This window comes from Ictidomys tridecemlineatus, chromosome 9 (assembly GCF_052094955.1).
Source record: "Ictidomys tridecemlineatus isolate mIctTri1 chromosome 9, mIctTri1.hap1, whole genome shotgun sequence".
Lineage (NCBI taxonomy): Eukaryota > Metazoa > Chordata > Mammalia > Rodentia > Sciuridae > Ictidomys > Ictidomys tridecemlineatus.
This window is the reverse complement of record NC_135485.1, coordinates 61,914,351-61,934,960: the sequence shown is the minus strand read 5'-3', so window position 1 is coordinate 61,934,960 and position 20,610 is coordinate 61,914,351. Positions and strand designations below refer to the sequence as shown.

Here is a 20,610-nt window from a genome sequence, read left to right as displayed (position 1 = left end):
GATTGAAATTGTTTACTTGTACTTCTAGTTCTTCATATCCAGAATAAGAGATAGTAGACAGAAGGAGACAGATTTGTCAAGACAGAACACGGCTCTTTCTCGTGAGATCATCTAACAAGTTATCGGTAAAGCTGAGGTTAAAGAATGTCCAGTCTTGGGACTGGCCACCAAAACCCAGGCTTTCCTTCATGCACTTGTTCCATATACATACTTGTTTCAGAAACACACGCAATCATGAAATTATGTTCTTGATCAAAAACATGTTTCTGTAAAAACAAAACATTTTTATAAAGATGTGGAAACTTAAAATGAGTTCACTGAGTCCCCAAGCACAGAGGAAATGCAATGGGAAACACATTTTACTCATTTTTAACATTGTGTGAAGCAAAAGAAGGAAACTGCCATTTGTGCACATTTGTATTATCCATGACACCAGGATAATATTTTGCAGACCTTTATAACAAAGTCATGGCATTGGAGTTGTTCAGAGACTCTGACCTTAATTCATTCCAGTCACCATAGCATATACTCTTACCCAAACTTTGTGTAGCAGAGGGAAGTTTAAAATGGAAGGAGAGAAGTCACTCTGTTCTAAGTATGTGGCAACAGAACAGCTGCCAAACTTACTGGCAGTGAATGAATGAACTCCAAGGGACAGGGGTGGCAGAGTCTCACTGGGTAAACTAATCCTGCTCCTTTCCCCCACATTTTGCTTCAAAACATTTCCTTATTTCAGACTAGTTTCCCATCACCTTGTTACCTACTCTTGGTCAGCCTCCACCCCTGTGTCTAATCTTCAACATCTTCTCATGAAAATTCTCAGAATCTGCCACACCACCTGGTCCCACCACTCCCATTTCAGTTCAGGCCATGATTTTAAAGTTTAAGCCCTGTGACCCAGTACCTATTCCACTACACTCAATAGGGGTTCTCAGACAAATTACAAATACAAACAAATGTATTTTGTTCTCAGACAAAATACAAATGTGCACAAATCCCAGTCTGCTCCTCTATAAAATGAGCCCAGTAGTATCAACTGTAGAGTAGTTGTGAGGATTAATTGAATGGATGCAGGTAAAGTCCACATTTAAGGAAAGCCTCCTTAAATGCTAGAACTGCACTGTCCAGTATGATAGTGACCACCTACTCCAGTTCAAAGTGAGGTGTGCTGTATACATGTAAAATGAACACTGAGTTTCAAAGATTTGCTAAAAAAAATGTACAGTATTTCAGAAATATATTTTATATTGAGTATGTGTTAAAATGATAATATTTGATTAAATGATAATATTGGGTTAAATGTACTTTATTATTAAAATTAATTGCTTTTTTTACTTTTTGCATTTTTAAATGTAGCTACTAAACTTTTAAAATTATATATGTGGCTTACATTTGTGGCTCCTATTAAATCTCTATTGGATGGTGGTGGTCTAGAATAACCACTGGTTTTATAGTCATAGCCCAAAAGGAAATTTTTTAAAGCTTGTATTTCCAAAGACAGTAAAGAATGAGGATTTTGCTCAACATGAATAAGCAAATAAAACAGTAAATTGGGCAAAAGATTCCTTTCTTGAAATGCAACATTCTTTCTTTATGAAGGACATATTAGATAAAGATAATCTTGGTGATTACTTTAAAAATTTCCCTCCAGCTGCAGTTAATCATTTCAATCTGCAACCAAAAGTCTAAGACCAACAAACTGCTCTATTCTAGAGCTAAAAGGGCCTTATAACACAGAGATTATGTACATAGTTTCCATTGTATTATTTGTGTATTACACACATAAACATACTACAACCAGCCATGAACAGACACCAAAGCAAAATAAATGATTTACTTTAACAAACATGAGCTGAACACCTACCAGGTGCTAGAGCTGGGGCTAGATCGTAGGATTTCACGAATAGATGTTCCTATTCACGCACACTGGTGAGAAAGAGGATCGTGAGCAATGTGCTCTGCCACTTTAATACTAGCTGTCCAAGGTGTTAAGGATCTTGGAACAGAAGAGAAAGCACTTAACTTTGTTGAGATAGGGGACAGAGGGACACTTGGGGAAAAGGTGCCCTTTGAACCACACTTTAAAGATGAAGGCAGAAGGGAATGTTGGGAGGAGTAGGAAGGAAGGAACATGTTACAGCAGTGTCACAGCTGCTGTTACAGCAGCTAAAGATCTGGAAGCTTTTCCACAAGGAATATTGGAAACATTTTAAATATAAATTATAAGAATGCTTAAAACTAACCTAGTTACATGAAATTCTAGCAAACAACGAAGCCAGCCAAATTCAGACAAGAAATGGCTAATTCACATCTAGCTTCTAACCAAAGGTGAGTTAAGTTATACTCAGCACTGATGTCCTTGCTCTTGTCATTTCTACTCAAATCAAGGAAAGTTCTCTTTCTGCCTATTCTAAATCCCTACTCTCCTTCCTGTTTCTTTTTAAAAGTAAGCTTGAAGTAGCCACCCTTCTATAAAGCATTATTTCTTTGACCAATGCTTACTTTTTGTTTTCTCTGATCTTAAGTTATTTAATTTCTGTGCAAGTCAGTGCTCTTCCCTCAAAGAAACCAAATAAATATTTAATGAACATTTACAATGGACAAATACAGCATTAAGACAGCTGCATGGAATTTAGCAAGTTGGGTATGAGCAATAATTAAGAATGAGATAAATGCCTCTCTGAAAAAAGAAACACATGACAATAATATCTATTCAATGGCTTTCGGGCATTTTTATATATTTTTTTTAGATTTCTATATCAATTTAGCTTTTAAATAAGCATCTTCCTGTACTTAATAATGGGAATTTTGCATTAGAGTTCTCTCTCTTCCCCATGAGTTATTGCAAAGATTTATCACCAATAATTAAGTTTAAATACCAGTGAAAGAAAAATGCCTTAATGTTCACTTTTTTAATTCATTTGAAGTATTCAGATAATTATCGATTTGGAATCATTGAATAAAACACCAGGTACATTTTCTGATTAATAAAAAAAACTGATAATAATGATACTGGTAATAATGAGAAAGAAAGATGGGCTGCTTGATGTTAACAAAAATAGCTTATGAAATATTTTAGGCTATGGATAGCCTAAAATTTTGAATACAAGATAATACTAATTATATGCTATTCAAATCTAAAAATATCTAGAGCAGCATGCCCAATTCTGGGTGTTTTCATCTTAACTGGTTTCTGATATGTCAAAAACAACTAGGAAAGTAATCAAGATGTTGAGAGGTCTAGAAACTTTTTCATAAGTTTGAGTTGAATAAATAAGAATAGATGACCTGGGATGACACAGTTTAGCAAAGACATAAAAATTATTGTGAATTATTGAAGGGACTTCACAGAAAGCAGGTTTTTTCTTTCCAGTGTCAAAGATAAGAATAAATCTAAAGGTGGCAATTGAAAGGAGGACAAATCCAGGTCAATGTAAGTCATGACTTTTGATTGTTTGACTCAACTTGGTAAGACTGGGAAAAAGTTCTGACTATTGCAGGAGGATTCCCTTATGGTAGGATGGAGTGTGAAAAGTGAGCCACAGAATCTCTCAGCTCCTTTGCTTGTAACATGGGGCTTTGTTCCCAGCTCTTCCCCAAGACAAATTTATGATGCCAAAATATAGCTACCAATAGGTGGTGCTATTTTCTAACTGTTTGCTGGCTCTCCAACAAGTCCAATTTTCTTGCTGGGAAGATATCTAGATTTGCCATTGGCATTATAATCTTACATTCTGAATTTTCAGAATCATAATATCTGAGAAAGGGAGATTGGAAGTCAGGTGAGTTTCTGAACAAGCCAACCCTCCCTCTTGCTTGTTGGGACTCTGACCCTGCCACTTCTCTGTGGAAAACTTTTTCCTACCCCTTTCCAACTTGATAATCCGGATTTGTTTGTTAAGGTAAAGCAAAGGCACCACCTCCCAAGGCAGGGTGGTCTTGACAATCCACTCTCTTGATTGGGACCCTGCCTCTATTATTTTAATTTGGTGTTGCTCCTTTCTAAAACCATAAAAACACCTTAAAGATGAGTTCCCTGTTTTACATTAGATTCTCTAGCTCCCACAGTAGGTCCTGACCCTTAAGCAATATTCAATAAATGCTTCTTTTATGAACAAACAGATTTAGTTCAACCTATGCATTACAGAAAGGCAAAAATGAAGGAGCACAGAAGTGAGTCAGCTGGTTACAATTGATTTCAGGGAGGATCCAGGTCATTGTCTATCTATGTCGATTTATGTAAGGAGTTTGACTGTTTAAAGGTAGAAGATTTATTTCTGTTTTTATCTGAAAACAGAGCACCTGCACCTGACAAGGGCAAGGATTCAGCTTAAGCAGCTGGGATCTGACCTGGGGACTCAAGACTGGCCATGCTATGCAGCAGTTCAGCCCCTCTCCAAGAGTAGCAAAGGAAGGCAGTGTCCAGGGAGTGGTGAGGGGAAGTTCACCTTCGTGCTGGCCCACACAGAATGAATTCAAAGGGAATTAGAACATACAATGGAAAGCTTTCTATGTAAAGTCTGATTTTAAAGCAAATAGATTAAATGAAATCTTGATGATTAGCTAAATCCCCAGGAAGCGGGGAAAACATTTTAGTCATACAGAAAATATGTAGCTAAGAACAGTTCCTTACTACCCCTCCCCCACAACTCCTTTGTCCAAACAAAGTTCAGCGGCCAGAACTGCCAGGGGTACCTAGGAAGAGGTTATATATACTCTACACCCGCTGCCACTGGCTGAATATTTGCTCTGGATTTCTTAGCTGGGGCTGCAGTTTCTCTCTGCTACCTTCCACTTTCAGGAAGAGGCAGATGAAAAGGTCACAAAATTTTATTTTTCTTGCAGAGTCTGAATCAAAATGTCTAAGTTTTATGAGAACTCCAAACAACCACTTTCTATGTCCAAAGTAAAAACATGGCCAAAAATGATATAATGTATGTTTTTCTAGAATAGTCAAATGTTCATTAATCAGTTTATCTGCTCTTAGCCTCCGCCCAGGGGCATTCCTAGACTGTGAGCTCTTGGAGGGCAGACTTGTGTCCTATAAATCTTTGAACTCCTAATCCTTCACAGGGTCTGGAGTATTTATCTCCTGAAATAGGTGTGTATGTTTGTTTGTTGAATGAACAACTGTGCAAACTTACCAGATGCAAAAGTTTAACACCATAATGAAAAAATTTTCAAGTAGGTTCAAGTTCCTTAAGTTGGCAAAAGCCTTTCTTCAGCTGTTTCCTTCCAGTTAATTAGAGATGAAGAATTATTAGATCAGTTGTATATAAAATAAAATAAGATCTCCATTTATATATAAGGGATAATATGCCTCAGGGGAAATTCTTTCAAGACAAGTTTGTTTCTTAAAGGACACATTACCTGACAGCTTTTCGACTATCTCTTCTTATTTCATCTCTGAACATTGAATTCAACTCAACTGAGTTCAAGCTGCATGACAAACTATGCCAGGTCTTCAGAATGTGACCATGAAATGAGATAGACTTCCTGCCCTCCAAGGACTTTGTTTGGAGGCCCCTGTTCACATCAGTCTTCTAGCAAATCTATTAGGTCACAAACTCTCTGCAGCTGTGAGTAAAGGGCAAGCAGTCTTGATTAACATACTTTGAAGCCTTCTCCAGGGCAAAAACTGTCATAAAGGCAGCAATATACCTTGCAAAACAAAAGAAGCTTACCATTACGTAAGTTAATAAACCATTTGTCCATGGAGACGCCCACTGAGGGCCAGGAATAGCACGCTAATCAATCCTAGATTTCGAATATGAGTTATGGTGCAAAATACTCAAGACTCTAGGGATAGAAGCTTAGAGCAGTATTTCTCAGACATGGATCAGAATCACTTTGCTGGCTTTTTAAAACACAGATTGCTGAGCCCTACTTCAGATTTAACTCAGAATTTTGGTGTGGGCTGGAAAATTTCTAACAAGATTCCAGGTGATTTTGATGCTGCTGATTCAGGGACCATATTATGATACTAAATAACTTCATAAAATCTCTGCAAAAGAGTACAACTCTGCCCCACTCCATCCCTGGGGTCCAGATAGTAACTTGTTGAAGGATGGGAAAATCATAGATTGTTTTACAAGATGACTACCATCTCTTTATATTTACATTATCACTGCAAACAAACATATAGTATCAGCATTTGAGATGTGTTTAAGGCTTTATGGGAAGCTAGAGGAAGACAATCTCTCAAAATATTAAGAATATCTTGTTTAGGGTTTTTTAACTTTTTTAAAAAAAATCTTTATTTTGTTTATTTATTTTTACATGGTGCTGAGGATCTAATGTGTGAGGCAAGTGCTCTGCCACTGAGCCCCAGCCCCAGCCCGGTTTTTAAACTTTTGATGTATCTTTCTATTAACTTTCTCCAATGGGTTTCACCATTGTTCTATAAGAGACACAGTAGGTATGATTTAACCCACCTAGATGAAGAGGCTGATAATAGCAATAATCAAGGACTTTATTACAGCAGTTTAGCTAGGATCGGAATTTAAATCTCCCAATGCTCGGCCTTAGGTAACAAAAAAAATAAACTCTGATGATCTTTTTTTAAACATGAAAACCATTCATCTTAACCTATATCTACCCACAACAATCACTCAATATAGTCTTTAGGATTAATTTCATGCAATTAAATTTTTTAAAAATCAAAGGAAAAGTAAATAAGAGTGTGTTAGACCTCAGCTGCTTTAATTATACAATGAAAGGCTGGACAAAAAACCTCGTATTTCTGAAGTTATTGGATGTAATTATTACATAGAAGGCATATTTGACAGTACCTTTTTTAGTAAAGTGAGATCATTTTGCTCAACACTTTCATTTATGGTGTTCCCAAATATAATCAAGGCATTTACTGTGCTTCTGTTAACAAAAGAAGATAGATCTGTAAAGGAGATCACTGAAGAAGTCAATAAACATACCAAGGTAATTTCACTTTATGACCTACATGCAGATGTTTTTAGATAAAGAGAAATCCTTGCCTTTAAAAACATCACCACTGAAAGTGTGTGTTACCAGGGCACTTTATCTACAGCTTTATATGCCAATATGCCAAGACACAATTCCTACTAACATGTGAATAGACTAGCAATTTTATTGGTTGCTAAATATGTATGAGAAGTTTGGGGTAATACTTCATCACTTATTACAGTCCAAAGTTGGCATTATCCAACTTTAGCATGCATCAACTTATGCATATATCACTATATATATAACATATATGCCATATATAACATATATGCCAAGTTTTTATATCACTATGTAGATATTTCCATTTAAAAGTTCTATTTTCAAGGATTCATGACATTATCATAAAAATTGACTCAACTGAAAACTGACATAGGGAAAGCTCTATCTTAGACTATTTGTGATGCCAATTTCTTTCCACTACTACCACCAAAATAAAATTATTAAGATTACTGATTACAGCCGGTGCAGTGACACATGCCTGCAATCCCAGCAGCTCCAGAGGCTGAGACAGGAGGATCAAAAGCTTCAGCAATGGTGAGGTGCTAAGCAACTCAATGAACCTCTGTCTCTAAATAAGATACAAAATAGGGATGGGGATGTGGCTCAATGGCCAAGTGCCCCCTGAGTTCAATCCCTGGTACAAAAAAAAAATACTGATTACTAGGATATGCAATTTTCTTTCTTTTTCTTTCTTTTGGTACTATGGATTGAACTGAAGGGCACTTTACTATTGAGATACATTCCCAACATTTTTTATATTTTGTTTTGAGACAGGGTCTCACTAAGTTGCTGAAGGTAGCCTTGAATTTGGGATCCTCCTGACTCAGCCTTCCCAGTCATTGGGATTACAGGTGTGTACCCCCTTGCTCAGTAGGATATGCAAATTTAACAAATGAGAAAACCATCTAAATTTGGGGAGAAAATTATTGTCTTATATTGTAGCACAAAAATCCTGACTAGTCAATAGAACATATATGCCAAGTTTTTCAAAAGATTTTATGAGGATTCTTGAGGGGTATAATTTTATTTTATCTATTAAATACAGCTAGTTCAGAGAATTATATAAGGGAGTTGATGGATGTTTTGAGCAAATGTGTCTTTCATATAGGTATTAATGATGGTAAAACATTAACAAAATGATATGTACAATCTCCCAGTGTATTTTTCTGCAAATAAAATAGCTTTAAAACAAACACACAAACAAACAAAAAATAGGTACTTAATCATGTAGAAGAAGACAATAAAGAAAAGTTCATAAAGAGACAGGGAAGATAAAATTTGGTGACAGAGAGACTCTAAAATTATATTCAGAGAGATTTTCATCATAAAAGCAGGAAGACCATAAAATGTCTATTATAACCAAGTTCAAAAACTAACAATATACATAAGTATCATGAGATAGGTACTGAATGGGAAATGAGAATGAAGACCAGTTTCATTCATAGTAGTCACTGAACTTGGCATATCTTCTTTCTTGCTAAATTAGGAAGGTTTTATTTATTTATTTTTATGTGGTCCTGAGGATCAAACTCAGTGCCTCACACATGCTAGGCAAATGCTCTCCCACTGAGCCACAAACCTAGCCCTAAATTAGGAAGGTTTTAAACCAGTATTTTCCCAACTAGCAATCTTAGTACTAAAATTCTCCAAAATTCCTGTAGAGAAGAATAAATTATCCTCTCTCCAAAAAGTGTGCCCCTCTTAAGGAGCCTCATTAGCATCTAAAGGCACTGAAAGGTCCCAAAGCAAAGAAAACAGATCCCTTCTTCCAAATTTTTTGACCATGGAATCCAATTTTATGTAGCACCTGTTAAGATCTTCCAGGGACCTCTTTTTGTGAAATTTTCTCCTAGAAAATTAGATCAAGTCAATAGAAATAACAGATTTTTTGATGAGCTCAGTATGTTTGAAAATTGCCTAGCAAATATATCATGATGCCCATTTATGCTTCCATGGAAGCAGGTGAACTTGTTTCCTTCAATGACTCTTCCAATGACTCTACCATACCAAAATAGTTAGAAGTAGATTGGGCATGTAGGTGCCTATTTAATTATTTTAAAATTTGAACTCATTCAGTCAATTACTTGTGAACTTGTACTGCTTAGGTAAAATGTATGTAAACATCTTAATTCATTTTTAATTATGCATATATTTTATTGTACAAATATTGAGTGAATTATTTGCCTGAATGAATTATCTGCTTATGGTTTTTATTTTTCATTGACCTTCATGGTCTCTTGGTTTCTCCAAGTGTGTCTAACTGTACTACAAAGCTAAATTTGAATTATTTTTTATGCGATTCATTCTCTTTCTCCTTTCCATCGAGCATGGATAATCAAGAATTCATGGTATTATGGATTTTTAAATGTCAGATATTATAAAGCTGTCTTGCCTATTACAGTAAAAACTTCATTAAAGGCTATCATGTATTCAAAGTGGTGTGTAATTCAAAGCAGCTGCACAACCAATTCCTCCACATGTACTATTGTCCTTTAAATAAAAAACAACAGATAAAGTACTCGTTAGTTTCAAGCCTCATTTCTAGGTGCTAGGCATTTCAAGGTAAGTATATTCTAATAAAATAATTATAGTTTCTTATCATTAAAAGATATGATGCTTTCCTTGGTCCACATATTATACAGACACAGCTCCTATTGTGTGATGATCCTTTTATCATATACTATTTTTCCAAATTCTTATATTTTCACCTTGCATTTCAGAAACATGTCAAAATCTTGATTCTTCATTTTTAAAGTTTTTGCTTCCTAGTAGAAAAGAATCTTTCTTTTCTGATTGAAGGAAAATATTCACTTGTGGGTCTAGGTTACTTCAATATCATTCTCTTTTATTCATGAAATATGTGTGATTTTAAAAATAACAATGCATAACCACTCAAATGTAGTCTTTTTGTACTTGTATGTCATAGATAGTGATAGTTTCCTAATAAGAACTTATGTGCTTTAATTGGTTTTCCTAAAGAGGTTACATTTATGACCAAGAAAAATGAAATTAAGTTACTATGGGAATAAAGATAAAGTAAGTAATATAAATTATCTATCTTGAATGATCATGATAGAGAAAAACATCATGTAAAAGCCAAGAACAAACTTAAATCAAGATTAAAACAGGCGAATTTCATATCCTTCTGTCCTCCTTCAAGATGATGTGTTTTATCAGGCCAAACGTCTCTGCCATCAATAATTTTGTAAATCAACTTTTACAAAGGGAAAGATAAAACCTCTCTTTATGTAAACTCTTACACGTCACAAAAAAAGCTTATAAGTGCTCCAAACTTACGGTTTTGGCACACCAGCTGCCTTGAGTTGAGGGAGGAGAACAGGGGTTAGCAGAAAGTGTATTTAGGATGGATGCCACCCACCATCAAGTAATGGTTTAAGTAGAAAGTAATCAGAGGGAGACCACAGCAGCTAAATTTCAACCAAAGATATTCTAGGTTTAGAACAATAAATAATTTTAATCAGGTATGTTCCAAAGAGCAAATAGGTCTCCAAGGCTATAACTCAGCCTGAATAAGCACTTGGAAAGTCTGCCGGATCAGCAGCCACTCCGTGTACACAGCACACCACCTGACTTTCCATTAAAATCTGGAACATCTTTGGTACAGAGAAGCCCCATATGTTGTGAAACACTTTGAACTGAAAAACATATCTAATTTATTAATGCAGACAGCATCTTTCACCCACATCAGAACACAGGTCACAAGGTGAAGGGTGTCATGAAAACGCTGATATGGATGAAGCGAGAGGGACACACATGAAAACCTTAGCACTTTTCTGGAGCCCTGCCTCATTACAGCCAGGACTGCCTTATAATAAAGTCTTTTCAGTGTGTTAGTAACTAAATACTCTTGGAAGGGGTCCAACATGAACCACCTCTCAAGGAGTCTCCAACCAGGTAACATGACACTTAAGCTTCCACAAAAACCAATGTCTACATTTGATGAATAAGTCATTAAGACAGTCTCTAGGATGCTAACGGGATTACCTTTCTTATCAGGGCACACAGCCTTGTATATATGCTTCAAGCTTCAATTCATCATTTCAAGGGAATGTCTGGCCTCTGCATCAGAGTTTATCATTTGATGCTAGAAGACCACAGTGGGGCTGATAAGGGACACTAAAATTATAATGTGCAGAATGAATTGAAGCCCCAAAGTATAATGTACCTGAGTTATTCAAATCCTTACATATAGTTCACCCAGTCTACAACAACAATAACAACAACAAAACTATACAATGTGTGTGAATGAAACAAACTCAAATTCTACCTCCAAACTTATGGTTTATACTAAAAATGAAACTTGTCAATACAAAAAAAATATTGTTTGTCTCTCCAGTGCCTCAGTTATTCCCTGGGCTTATAACAAAGAAAACAAATATCAACATAAGAGTTACTTGAGTATCTGCAGTATTGCCTCCTGCCTTGCCCACCAGACTTCCTTCTAATCCTTGTTACTTCCACACTGCTCCTTCATTCAGCTCTGCCCCCAGAGATTCACTAAAGTAAACCCATCATTCACTGTCAAGACAGCTTCCTCAAGGATCTGGGGTGTTGTGGATAATGCAGGGCAAGTTTCTGTTTCCCTAGTGGAAGTGAGCCCCTTACAGGTCATGCTTATGGTTCTAAGAAGAAAGTAAAACCTGGTTCAGTTCAGCCTCTAGCTAAAGACTTCTGCATTATAAAGCATAATTCACATTTATTGTAAATGTCATCATGCCTTTGAGCTCTAGAGTTTATTCACAGTTTCAACCTTGGACTTTCCTTGATGGATGTGTTAGTTTCCCCCCCCCTTTTTTTTTCCAGGAGTCCTACATATCAAAGTTGGGGGAAATGTCTCAGAGCACTGAGGCATAGTTTCCTTTCTTGAAAATTCTTTGATGCTTCACTAAAGATGGCTTTGCATTCACGTTTTTCTTTATCATGAATGTAAGGAAGGAAAAATCCTAGTGCATCCTCAAAGCATATAAATAGGGTTTGGAAACTTTCCCTCAAGCCATTAGCACAAGAGGAGAAGACTGTTAGCATCTAAGTTATTCACTTCACCACAGGGGCTAAGGGAAGAAACCTTGTTAAGCCATGAATTTCAGTCTGCAGTGATCTGCGTTGAAAAATGGGATGAGCAGATTCTCGTGGGCAGATTCCAAGAGATGTTTGGGATCCGCAGCTGCTCCACCCCCCAGCCCCCAACTCCTCCCAGGGTGGATGGTACAACTCCTATTTGCCCAGATGGGTTTTAAGTAATGTATACACTCAAGCACCTGGTTTTATTTGGGTGTTTGCCACGTAGGGACTATCAAGTAGAAAGTGTCAAATATAGTAACACAGAGGGCGCGAGGAGTTAAGAGCCAAGAGCCGGTGCAAGATCTGGAGAAGGGAAAACCTAAAAGGCGAGGGGAAGGCATCTAGTTCAAGTGCGCTTTACTCTCTGGAGCCCTTTGGGCTGGCATAAAATGGCATCTGCTTCTGGGTAAACACAGGTCGAGCCTAGCCCAAGGGAATTTCCGCTGACCAATTTAGGAATCATTGGGATAAGGTCCCCTAGAAGTACTCCAGGCACCCGGAGCAGGAGGGCTAAGCTGAGCATAAAATGTCGCCCCCAACCCTCTCTATTGCTCTGAGCTCTTCTCTCCACTCCCACTCACTTGGGATTATAAAACTGGGCTTATCTGGATAGCAGCTGGAGAAATGTGGAGTGTGACAGGACAAGGGACACAGAGGGCAGCTGCGAAGGGCGGGGGAAAGGTCCCTAGGTAGCACTACCGAGCCAAGGGCTGACAAGGAAGCTGTGGGGGGTCCTGGGAGAAAGCCAAAGAGCGAGCGACAGCAGGAAGGGGGCTTCCCTTGAGCACTCACCTGCTGCTCCCGCACGAAAGCTGCGAACTGTGTTGCCTTCGCGCAAGGGCTGAGGGCGCCGGGGCTGCGAGCTTCGTTGTCGGGAGCTTGGCATCCGTGCCGCCTCCACTCTGCCACTGTCGCTGTACCTGTCATAGAGCCGCAGCATATGCTCCGACACCTTGTCAAGAGGCTGCAGCTCTGGGCCGGGGCCACCACCTGCCGTGCGGTCTCCTGGCGTAGCTTGGTGGAGCTCGGGCAAATGTTGTTTCGGTCTCTCTCCCTGCACTAGGCTCACGCTGAAAAAGCCCAGCCACAGATAGAGCAGGATGCGCGCCCCAGCCATGGCGAGGTCCGGGTGCCGCGCGTCCGCTCGGTGCATCGCACGGGAACACTCCCAAGGCGCGAGGGGCCGGCGACAAGGCTGAGGGTTGAACTTCTAAGCCGCTGCGGTAAGGACACTGGGAGCCCGGGGTACAACTGGAACCGGACAGCGACAAGCCCCACTTTCTGCGCTGATTGAGCGCGAACCCGCAGGTGGGCTCTTCTTGGGCAGCGACGCGGATCTCACCCGCGCAGGGCGCTGCAGGCGTTGTCTCCAATCCAACGCTGAGGAAGAGCTGTAGGTCGCCGCGTGTGTGGCCCGGGTGTTTTCAGGAGCTGCCTCTACCCTCCCTCCCCACTTTATTTTCGGGAACACCCTGCCGAAGCGGCTGCGCTGGGGACGCGGGTTAGAGCTGCCTTCAGCGCGTGCCGGAGCTGGGGTGGGAGCAGGGTTCTGGAGGGCGCTCACTAGCTCGCCTTTTCCAGGGACTGGAGGAGCCGCGGAACCGCCAGTCTGAGTTTTGAGTGTAAGTGCGTGGTGTGTGTGTGTGTGTGTGTGTGTGTGTGTGTGTGTGTGAGAGAGAGAGAGAGAGAGAGAGAGAGAGAGAGAGAGAGAGAGAGAGAGAGAGAGAGAGAGAGAGAGAGAGAGAGACTGAGGCTGAGACTCTGACTCTCTAACTTCGTTCCTTCTTTCTCTGACTGATCTGTTCAGTTCGCTGCCAATTTCGCCCTCTCCTTAGCCCTAGTAGGCACTCGGACCTGGCAGTAGCCAGGAGAGAAGTGAGGAGGGAAGTAACCAGTGAACCAGCAGGGGGAGGGAGAGAAGAGGAAGTAGGGTGGGGGTGCCTAGGGAGAGGAGGGAGAAGGTAGAGGAAGCAAAAGTAGGAGGGACTTTTTTTTTTTTTTTTTTAATCTCTTGGAGAACAGTGGCCACATTCCCGCTAGCAAGAAGGCAGAGGAAAATAAAAGAGTTTCTTCCTGGGTTTTTAATCTTCTGACTCCAAACAAAATCGCGATGTGAATTCTGTTCTCATTTCCTTTCCTGGGCTTCTTGTGTCTGAAGCTATGGACCCTGCACCTGTGCCTCTTGGCCATAGCTACCTGTCATCCTGAGAGTTTCTCATCATAGCTCCCCTCTCCTGCTGCAAAAAAAAAAAAAAAAAAAAAAATCAGTGAGAGCCTATTTCATGCTACAAACATGATAATTCACCCACCCTCACCCCCCTATACTCCCTGGAGAGGTTTCCCTGCAGAATTGGGCAGTGGTGGTGACACTCAGGGCTTCTGGAAGATCCCAGAGTGCAAGCAGGTTCCTGGAGTTGCTAGCTTTGATATCCTTGCTAATTCTCTATTTTTCTGGGCTATAAATGGAGATTAAACTACTACCCAACGTTTTACCCCACATGAATCATATCCTAGGCGCTTTTTTTTTAAAAAAAATGTTCCATGTGTACTATTTTCAAAGAATTTTCATGAAAAGCCCGTTTTACAGACTAAAAAACTAAGGCAAAATGATACACAGTCAGTGTAGCATAGATGAGCTCTAAAATTAGGGAGTCTGACTTCTGGGCTCAGACCCTTAGTCACCACAGTATCAATAATGAAACTAGCATTTAAATTAAAGTTTAAAAGTACAACTGGTGGATATTATGTTCTTGTCCGTGTTCCTGGCTAATGAAGTAAACTCTCTGTGGAAGAGGCTCCCTGCTCCCTCTGTGGGGCCTTGAATTTTATTGAAAAGAAGATAGGCCCAAGGGTTACCTTGAGCTTCCAGAATCTCTGTTTCTTCTTTAATGGTGAATAACAGCACATTCCTTTCAGAGTTTTGTTTGGATGACATTAGAAAGCAGTGTTAAAGTGACTGGCACACTGACTAGCCTTTACTAGGGGCTCAATCCCTTTTTATCCCAAATTTATCCCAAATGCAGACTATATTCTCCCCACTCAGTCACTTCTCATCCTCCTGTGGTTTGGATTTTGCCCTTAGCCACCCCAGGAACTGTTCTGCAGATAATAACACATGCTTCAAGTGTGTTTGAGAGGATTCAATGGGATCATGTGGGTGATCTTTGCCTGGCATAGAGAACATAATAGCTTTTGTGATTAATAATGAAGACCTAATTGCGAAATTCAATAGGCCCTGGAAACTCACTCCCTCTTTGATTTTTCCCTGTGAATCTTTAGTTGTGTTCCCTCCCCTTTCTGCTCTCTCAATTCTGTGAGCTGCCTTCCCTAATGTTTCTCACATCTTTATACTCTGCCCTGGGAGAATGACAAATCGAGAAGATTCTTCTCTGCTCCTGCTGTTGAGGTGGTCACCTCTGACCTTTCAATATGTAATTCTGGGTCTCCCACAGCCCTAACCATCCTTGTCAAAAGTTCATCCTATTCCCCTTTGAAAGTGTTCCTGAGACTTGCCTCCCTTAAACTCCTGTGTATATTTATTTTGCGACATTTGTCACTCTGTTCTCAACATAATTCTTTGTTTGTAGGAAGCTGTGTTGTGGGGCTGCAGACAACTGTGCATCCTGAGTGCCCACCTTCATCTCTTGTAGTTCTGTATAGTCCTTTCTCAGTACCTTTATTTCTCATTAGCATAGTGCCTCCAGCATTGCAAAAGCTTAAAGAGAGATAGTGGAGACCAGAAAGAATTGTGTGTCAGTTTTTTTTTCTAAAGATGACATCAATTTTAGTGACCAGTCATTACATTCAGAATAAGCAAAGTAATGAGGTGATATTAAGCATGTAGAATAATCTCTAGCAGGACTCTCAGCTTTAACTGCAAGATGGTATAAAGAGTCTGGATGTGGAAACCAGTTAACTTAAGATTGCATTTAGGAGCCAAATCCTAAACCTACAATGGCACATTTGCAACTAATACACCCAGGAAGATGGAGCAATGGTTGAAATGGATGAAGCCAGCAGCAGCATGACCAGCAATGCAGATAAACCTACCCATTCACACCTGTCTGAGTGACCTTTTGGGGAATTGAATTGAAAGCAAATTGAACTAGGGGAAAAAAAAAATCAAAAATCCAGTCTCTAGTCTGTCAGAACACCTGGAGATGCCAGTTGAGATACTTTAAGAGAGAAGCATACAGAGTCTTAGATCTGGATGGATTAAATGGTTTCCGAATGCTGGAATACTTAGAAGCCTCCTCCCTAAAGCAATCAATGAATGAGTAAATAAATCATAGGATTCAAAATTCTGGCTGAACATCAAATTTTTTTGATGCTCAGGACCCCTGAAAAGTGCAGCTTTTCAGAAAGAGTAAGATTAAGGTATTAGTAGTACAAGTGTCTTATATCTAATTTCTCCAAGACATCTGATTAATGAATTAAAGTTGCTTTAATAATAGAACTTTTCCTATTTTATATTAGTGCTACTGTTACAGACAGCTATTAAACCATAGTACATACTTCACTCTCTTTTCCTAAACACAAGAAAAATTAGACAGACATGAGTTGAAAACAGCAGCAAACACAAATTTAGGATTTTACTGGATTCTGTTAAGTTGAGCTCTACTTTTGTCAGTGAAATCTTCTGTGTATATGTTTCTGTGAATACTCTGTATCTTTATTTCCATGATTTACATTCATTGTCTAAAATCTTCTCACAAATGAGACCAAATTCTACTTATGTACAGGTGCTAATATATCACAATGAAACCTACTGTTATATATAATTATAACTTGCCAATAAAAATATTTTTTAAAAAACTTATAGAAATGCCAAGAACACCTTTCCTTTAATTGAATATTCATGTAAGCCTGAATTAGTAGTTGTGGGGGCTCTGGTTCCTTCTTATCTATTTCACTACTGCTGTGTTTGTTTCATTCATTCAATAAATATTTAGAAACTATTGTGCTCTTGACATTTAATTTAGTATTGAGAATGTAGAGGTGGAATCATTTGGTCCCATCCTCTGAACTTAAGCCTACTGGGGATATAGGAACATCTTCTTAATTAACTTAAGAAATCTTAATATAATTTTTTTCTGGCTGAGCAATTTTGTCTGCTAATCAGAGCAGGGAAGCTGTATGGAAGAGATAATACTTGAACTGAGGGGTAATAGTTTTAAGCAGGTAATTTCTCGAGACTGTTGCAGATCAGATATTCCTCACAGAGGAAGGGTATTATCCACAGAAATGGGCGTCATCTTTCTTTGGGGATCCTCTTCCAATTTCTACCAATCTTTCTTTTCACATATTTTTTCAGTTAATTCACTTGAGCCATGTGCTTCGATTTGGTTATCAGGAATGTGACAATTGTCCTTTCTTTCTTTGGTACTGGGGACTGAGCCTAGGGGCACTTAACCACTGAGCCACATCCCCAGCCCTTTTTTTTTTTTTTTTTTTGTATTATTTTTAGAGACAGGGTCTCACTGAATTGCTAAGTGCCTCACTAAGTTGCTGAGGCTGGCTTTGAACTCATGATCCTCCTGCCTCAGCCTCCTGAGTCACTGGGATTGCAGGCATTTGCCACCCCGCCTGGTGACAAATGACATTTCTAACTTTAACTTCTTTACAGAATTGCAGCTCCTTCATTTTGATGAGTTTGTGGATATGCTGTTGATATCATAAATTCAGAGCATTTGAAATAAAACTGATTATCCCTACTTCCCAGTCTTATTCTGGGTTTCTAAGCTTTTATAAATGACACCATTATCCTTTCAGCCCTCCAGGTTCCTGTCTTAGACTCATATTCACCCTCTTTCCTCTGGCCTCCATCTGGAATCCATTGCTGTCACACAAAGGATGTTTCTTTGGTATTTTTCCCTTCTGACCTCTTTATTTTTATGGTAACTTTTTTATTGAGGTACTAATTTGTTTTAATCTAGGTTAGTTTCATAATCTAAGTGGCTTCTAGTTCCTCCCCCACCAACTGTATTTGATTTCTGTTGCCACATAACAAATCACCACAATCTTAGAGGCCTACAACAACACCCATGTGTTTTTCCACAGTCTTGCAGGTCAACCATCCAGGTGGGCTCAACTGAGTTCTTGGCTCATAGCCAAGTAGTTGGCAAAGCAGTGGTCTTATCCAAAGGCTCTGGGAAGAAATCCTCTTCCAAACTCATTTCAGTTTTAGCAGTTTCTTACAGTCCTAGACCTGAGGTCTCAATTTCTTGGTGGCTGCTAGCTGAGGCCTGTTATTGGCTACTAGAAACCACCTATCATTTCTGCCATGTGAGCCCTTCCATCTTCAAGTAGCAATGAAGAATGTCTTGCACATTGAATGTAATACTTTTTATCTCTTTCTCCAGAAAGAGCCCCAGTCCTTTTAAAAACCTTACCTAAGGTTAGGCTCATGAAGGAAAACTTTCTTTTTTTAATTTTTTTTAAACAGTTGGCTTTGCTAGACAATGTAAAGCTAATCACTCCAGTGATATCCACTCATTCCTTCAGCTTTTTCCCACACTCAGAATGGAGGGGATTGTACAAGATCCTGGGTTAGCAGGAGTCCTTTTAGAATCCTGTCTACCATAGTAGTCATGTATGGGGTTGCTAAGTTTATCCTCCTAGAACTTTGTCATTCCTGCTATAAACTTTCTCCCAAAAAGACAAGTAGCCATTCATTACTAACTAAATTTAAAAAAAAATAAAAACAAGACCTCAGTTCAATACCTGTATCCTTTCATACTTGCCTCAAGCTAATATTTTGGTGTCCAGCTCTCTTTTCCCTCATATTGCAGTGTTCCAGCCATACTACATGGTCTGGTTTCCTTCACTACCATTTTTCTTTGCCTGGTTTATCCTCCTTAATACTCATCTGCAAATGCTACCTTTTCCATAAGTGATTCCTCATAGGTCCAATGGATTATGAATGCTTAATCCTTCATTGCGTTGCAGCATTTATTACTTATATTACTTAAGAGATTCTGTTATATGTTGTTTTTGTTTACTTTTATAAAGAGCTAACTGCTGCCTTAATAAACCCCAGCTCCCTCAGGCTTAGCAGCAATAGGAAAATAGCCACCTGGGGAGGAGTGGCCAGCCCTCTCTGATTCTTCTTCCCCAGACACTTTTCCTCTGTCCTTTCTCTGACTGATTCCTAGTCCCATGATTTGAAAGACAGACATAAGAAGGTCTGGAAGAGAAATGTTCCAGAAACAGGAATAGCAGTTGGGAAGAACAATCTGCTCAGAGGGTTTTAGCCAAAGGTTTAGTGCTATTTGCCCTCTGATCCATGAAGGAAAATAGGACAAAAATCTGAAGCATAGACTGAGGTTTGGGAGAGGCAGAAGTATCACTACATTAATTTATTTCTGTTCTGATGCAAAGACCCTCAAGACAACTATTGTTGTTCAACTTTTCCTCTCACTGCCTTCCCCAAATTTCCTTATATATCATTGCCTACTTAATACATATTTGCTGAGCTGAATCCAATTGAATAGTGATGAGCTAAAGGGGTGTTATTTCAGATATCTCCTGTCCCGAATCCCATTTCTCTATATAAATAAAACAAAAAAATATATTGAGAATCCTATAGAATAAAATAAATTGATTCAGCATTTTCTTATTTTCTGTTTTTAAAAAATCGCTTCAACTGTTTTTCAACTAAGATGTTCCTTAAAATTTTAATGATATGAAAATTAATGATGACTAAACAAATATAATAAGGCATAAGAATTAGTCAGTTCCTTGAGGGCAGAAACTGTGTTTTATATATTTTTGTATCACCCATAGTCACAGGACTCAAACAAAACCAAAATTAGCATCTTAGGATATAGCTTCCACTCTCTCTTTTTTCTCTGCCTTGGGTGTAGAATATTTCTGTGTTGATTATATCTTTATAATCATGCAGTATTTTGATTTTTTTCTCTGCAATTAAAAATAAATTATTTAATGAGGGGAGTATATGCTATTATATTATGGTCTTTGTATGCTATTTTATATTTTCATAATTAACAAATCAGAACAGTTCGAACACTAAGTTTTTATGACTAATTAACATATCTGGTCATGCATTAATTAATTCCACTTTTATTAAAATTTTCTACTGATAATGGTGCTATGAGAATTTACCAATATGCTCCCCCTACATATAAATGTGTGTGTGTTTGTGTGTGATATTTTATTTCTAAGTCATATATATATATATCTTTTTCCCTTTGTGGAATGCCTGGAGTCATGCTTGAATCACAGCATGTGACGGGTGTTCAGCTCGTCTTTTATTTGGTACCAGGGATTGAACTCAGGGGCATTTGACCACTGAGCCACAGCACTAGCCCTATTTTGTATTTTATTTAGAGAGAGGGTCTCACTGAGTTGCTTGGCGCCTGCTTTTGTTGAGGCTGGCTTTGAACTGGAGATCCTCCTGCCTCAGCCTTCCCGGCCCCAACTGTCAAGATGAGCCTGTCCCAGCAGGACAGCTCATCTTGACAGTTTTCCTCTCACTGTCTGTTAACTCATTAATTGGTTGAGACTTGGAGGTGCTCCTCAGGTGCT

The 20,610-nt window shown here is 38.9% G+C and overlaps 1 protein-coding gene across 1 annotated transcript in view; it reads right to left on the bottom strand.

Moving 5' to 3' along the window:
• Bmp3 (bone morphogenetic protein 3) overlaps positions 1 to 13,970 on the bottom strand; it is a 28,311-nt gene extending 14,341 nt beyond the window's left edge. The window contains exon 1 of the mRNA XM_005339700.5: positions 12,856 to 13,970. Coding sequence (XP_005339757.1) covers positions 12,856 to 13,216 — 361 coding nt within the window. The 5' untranslated portion in view covers positions 13,217 to 13,970. The remainder of the gene's footprint in view (positions 1 to 12,855) is intronic.
• Between the last annotated feature and the right edge of the window lie 6,640 nt (positions 13,971 to 20,610).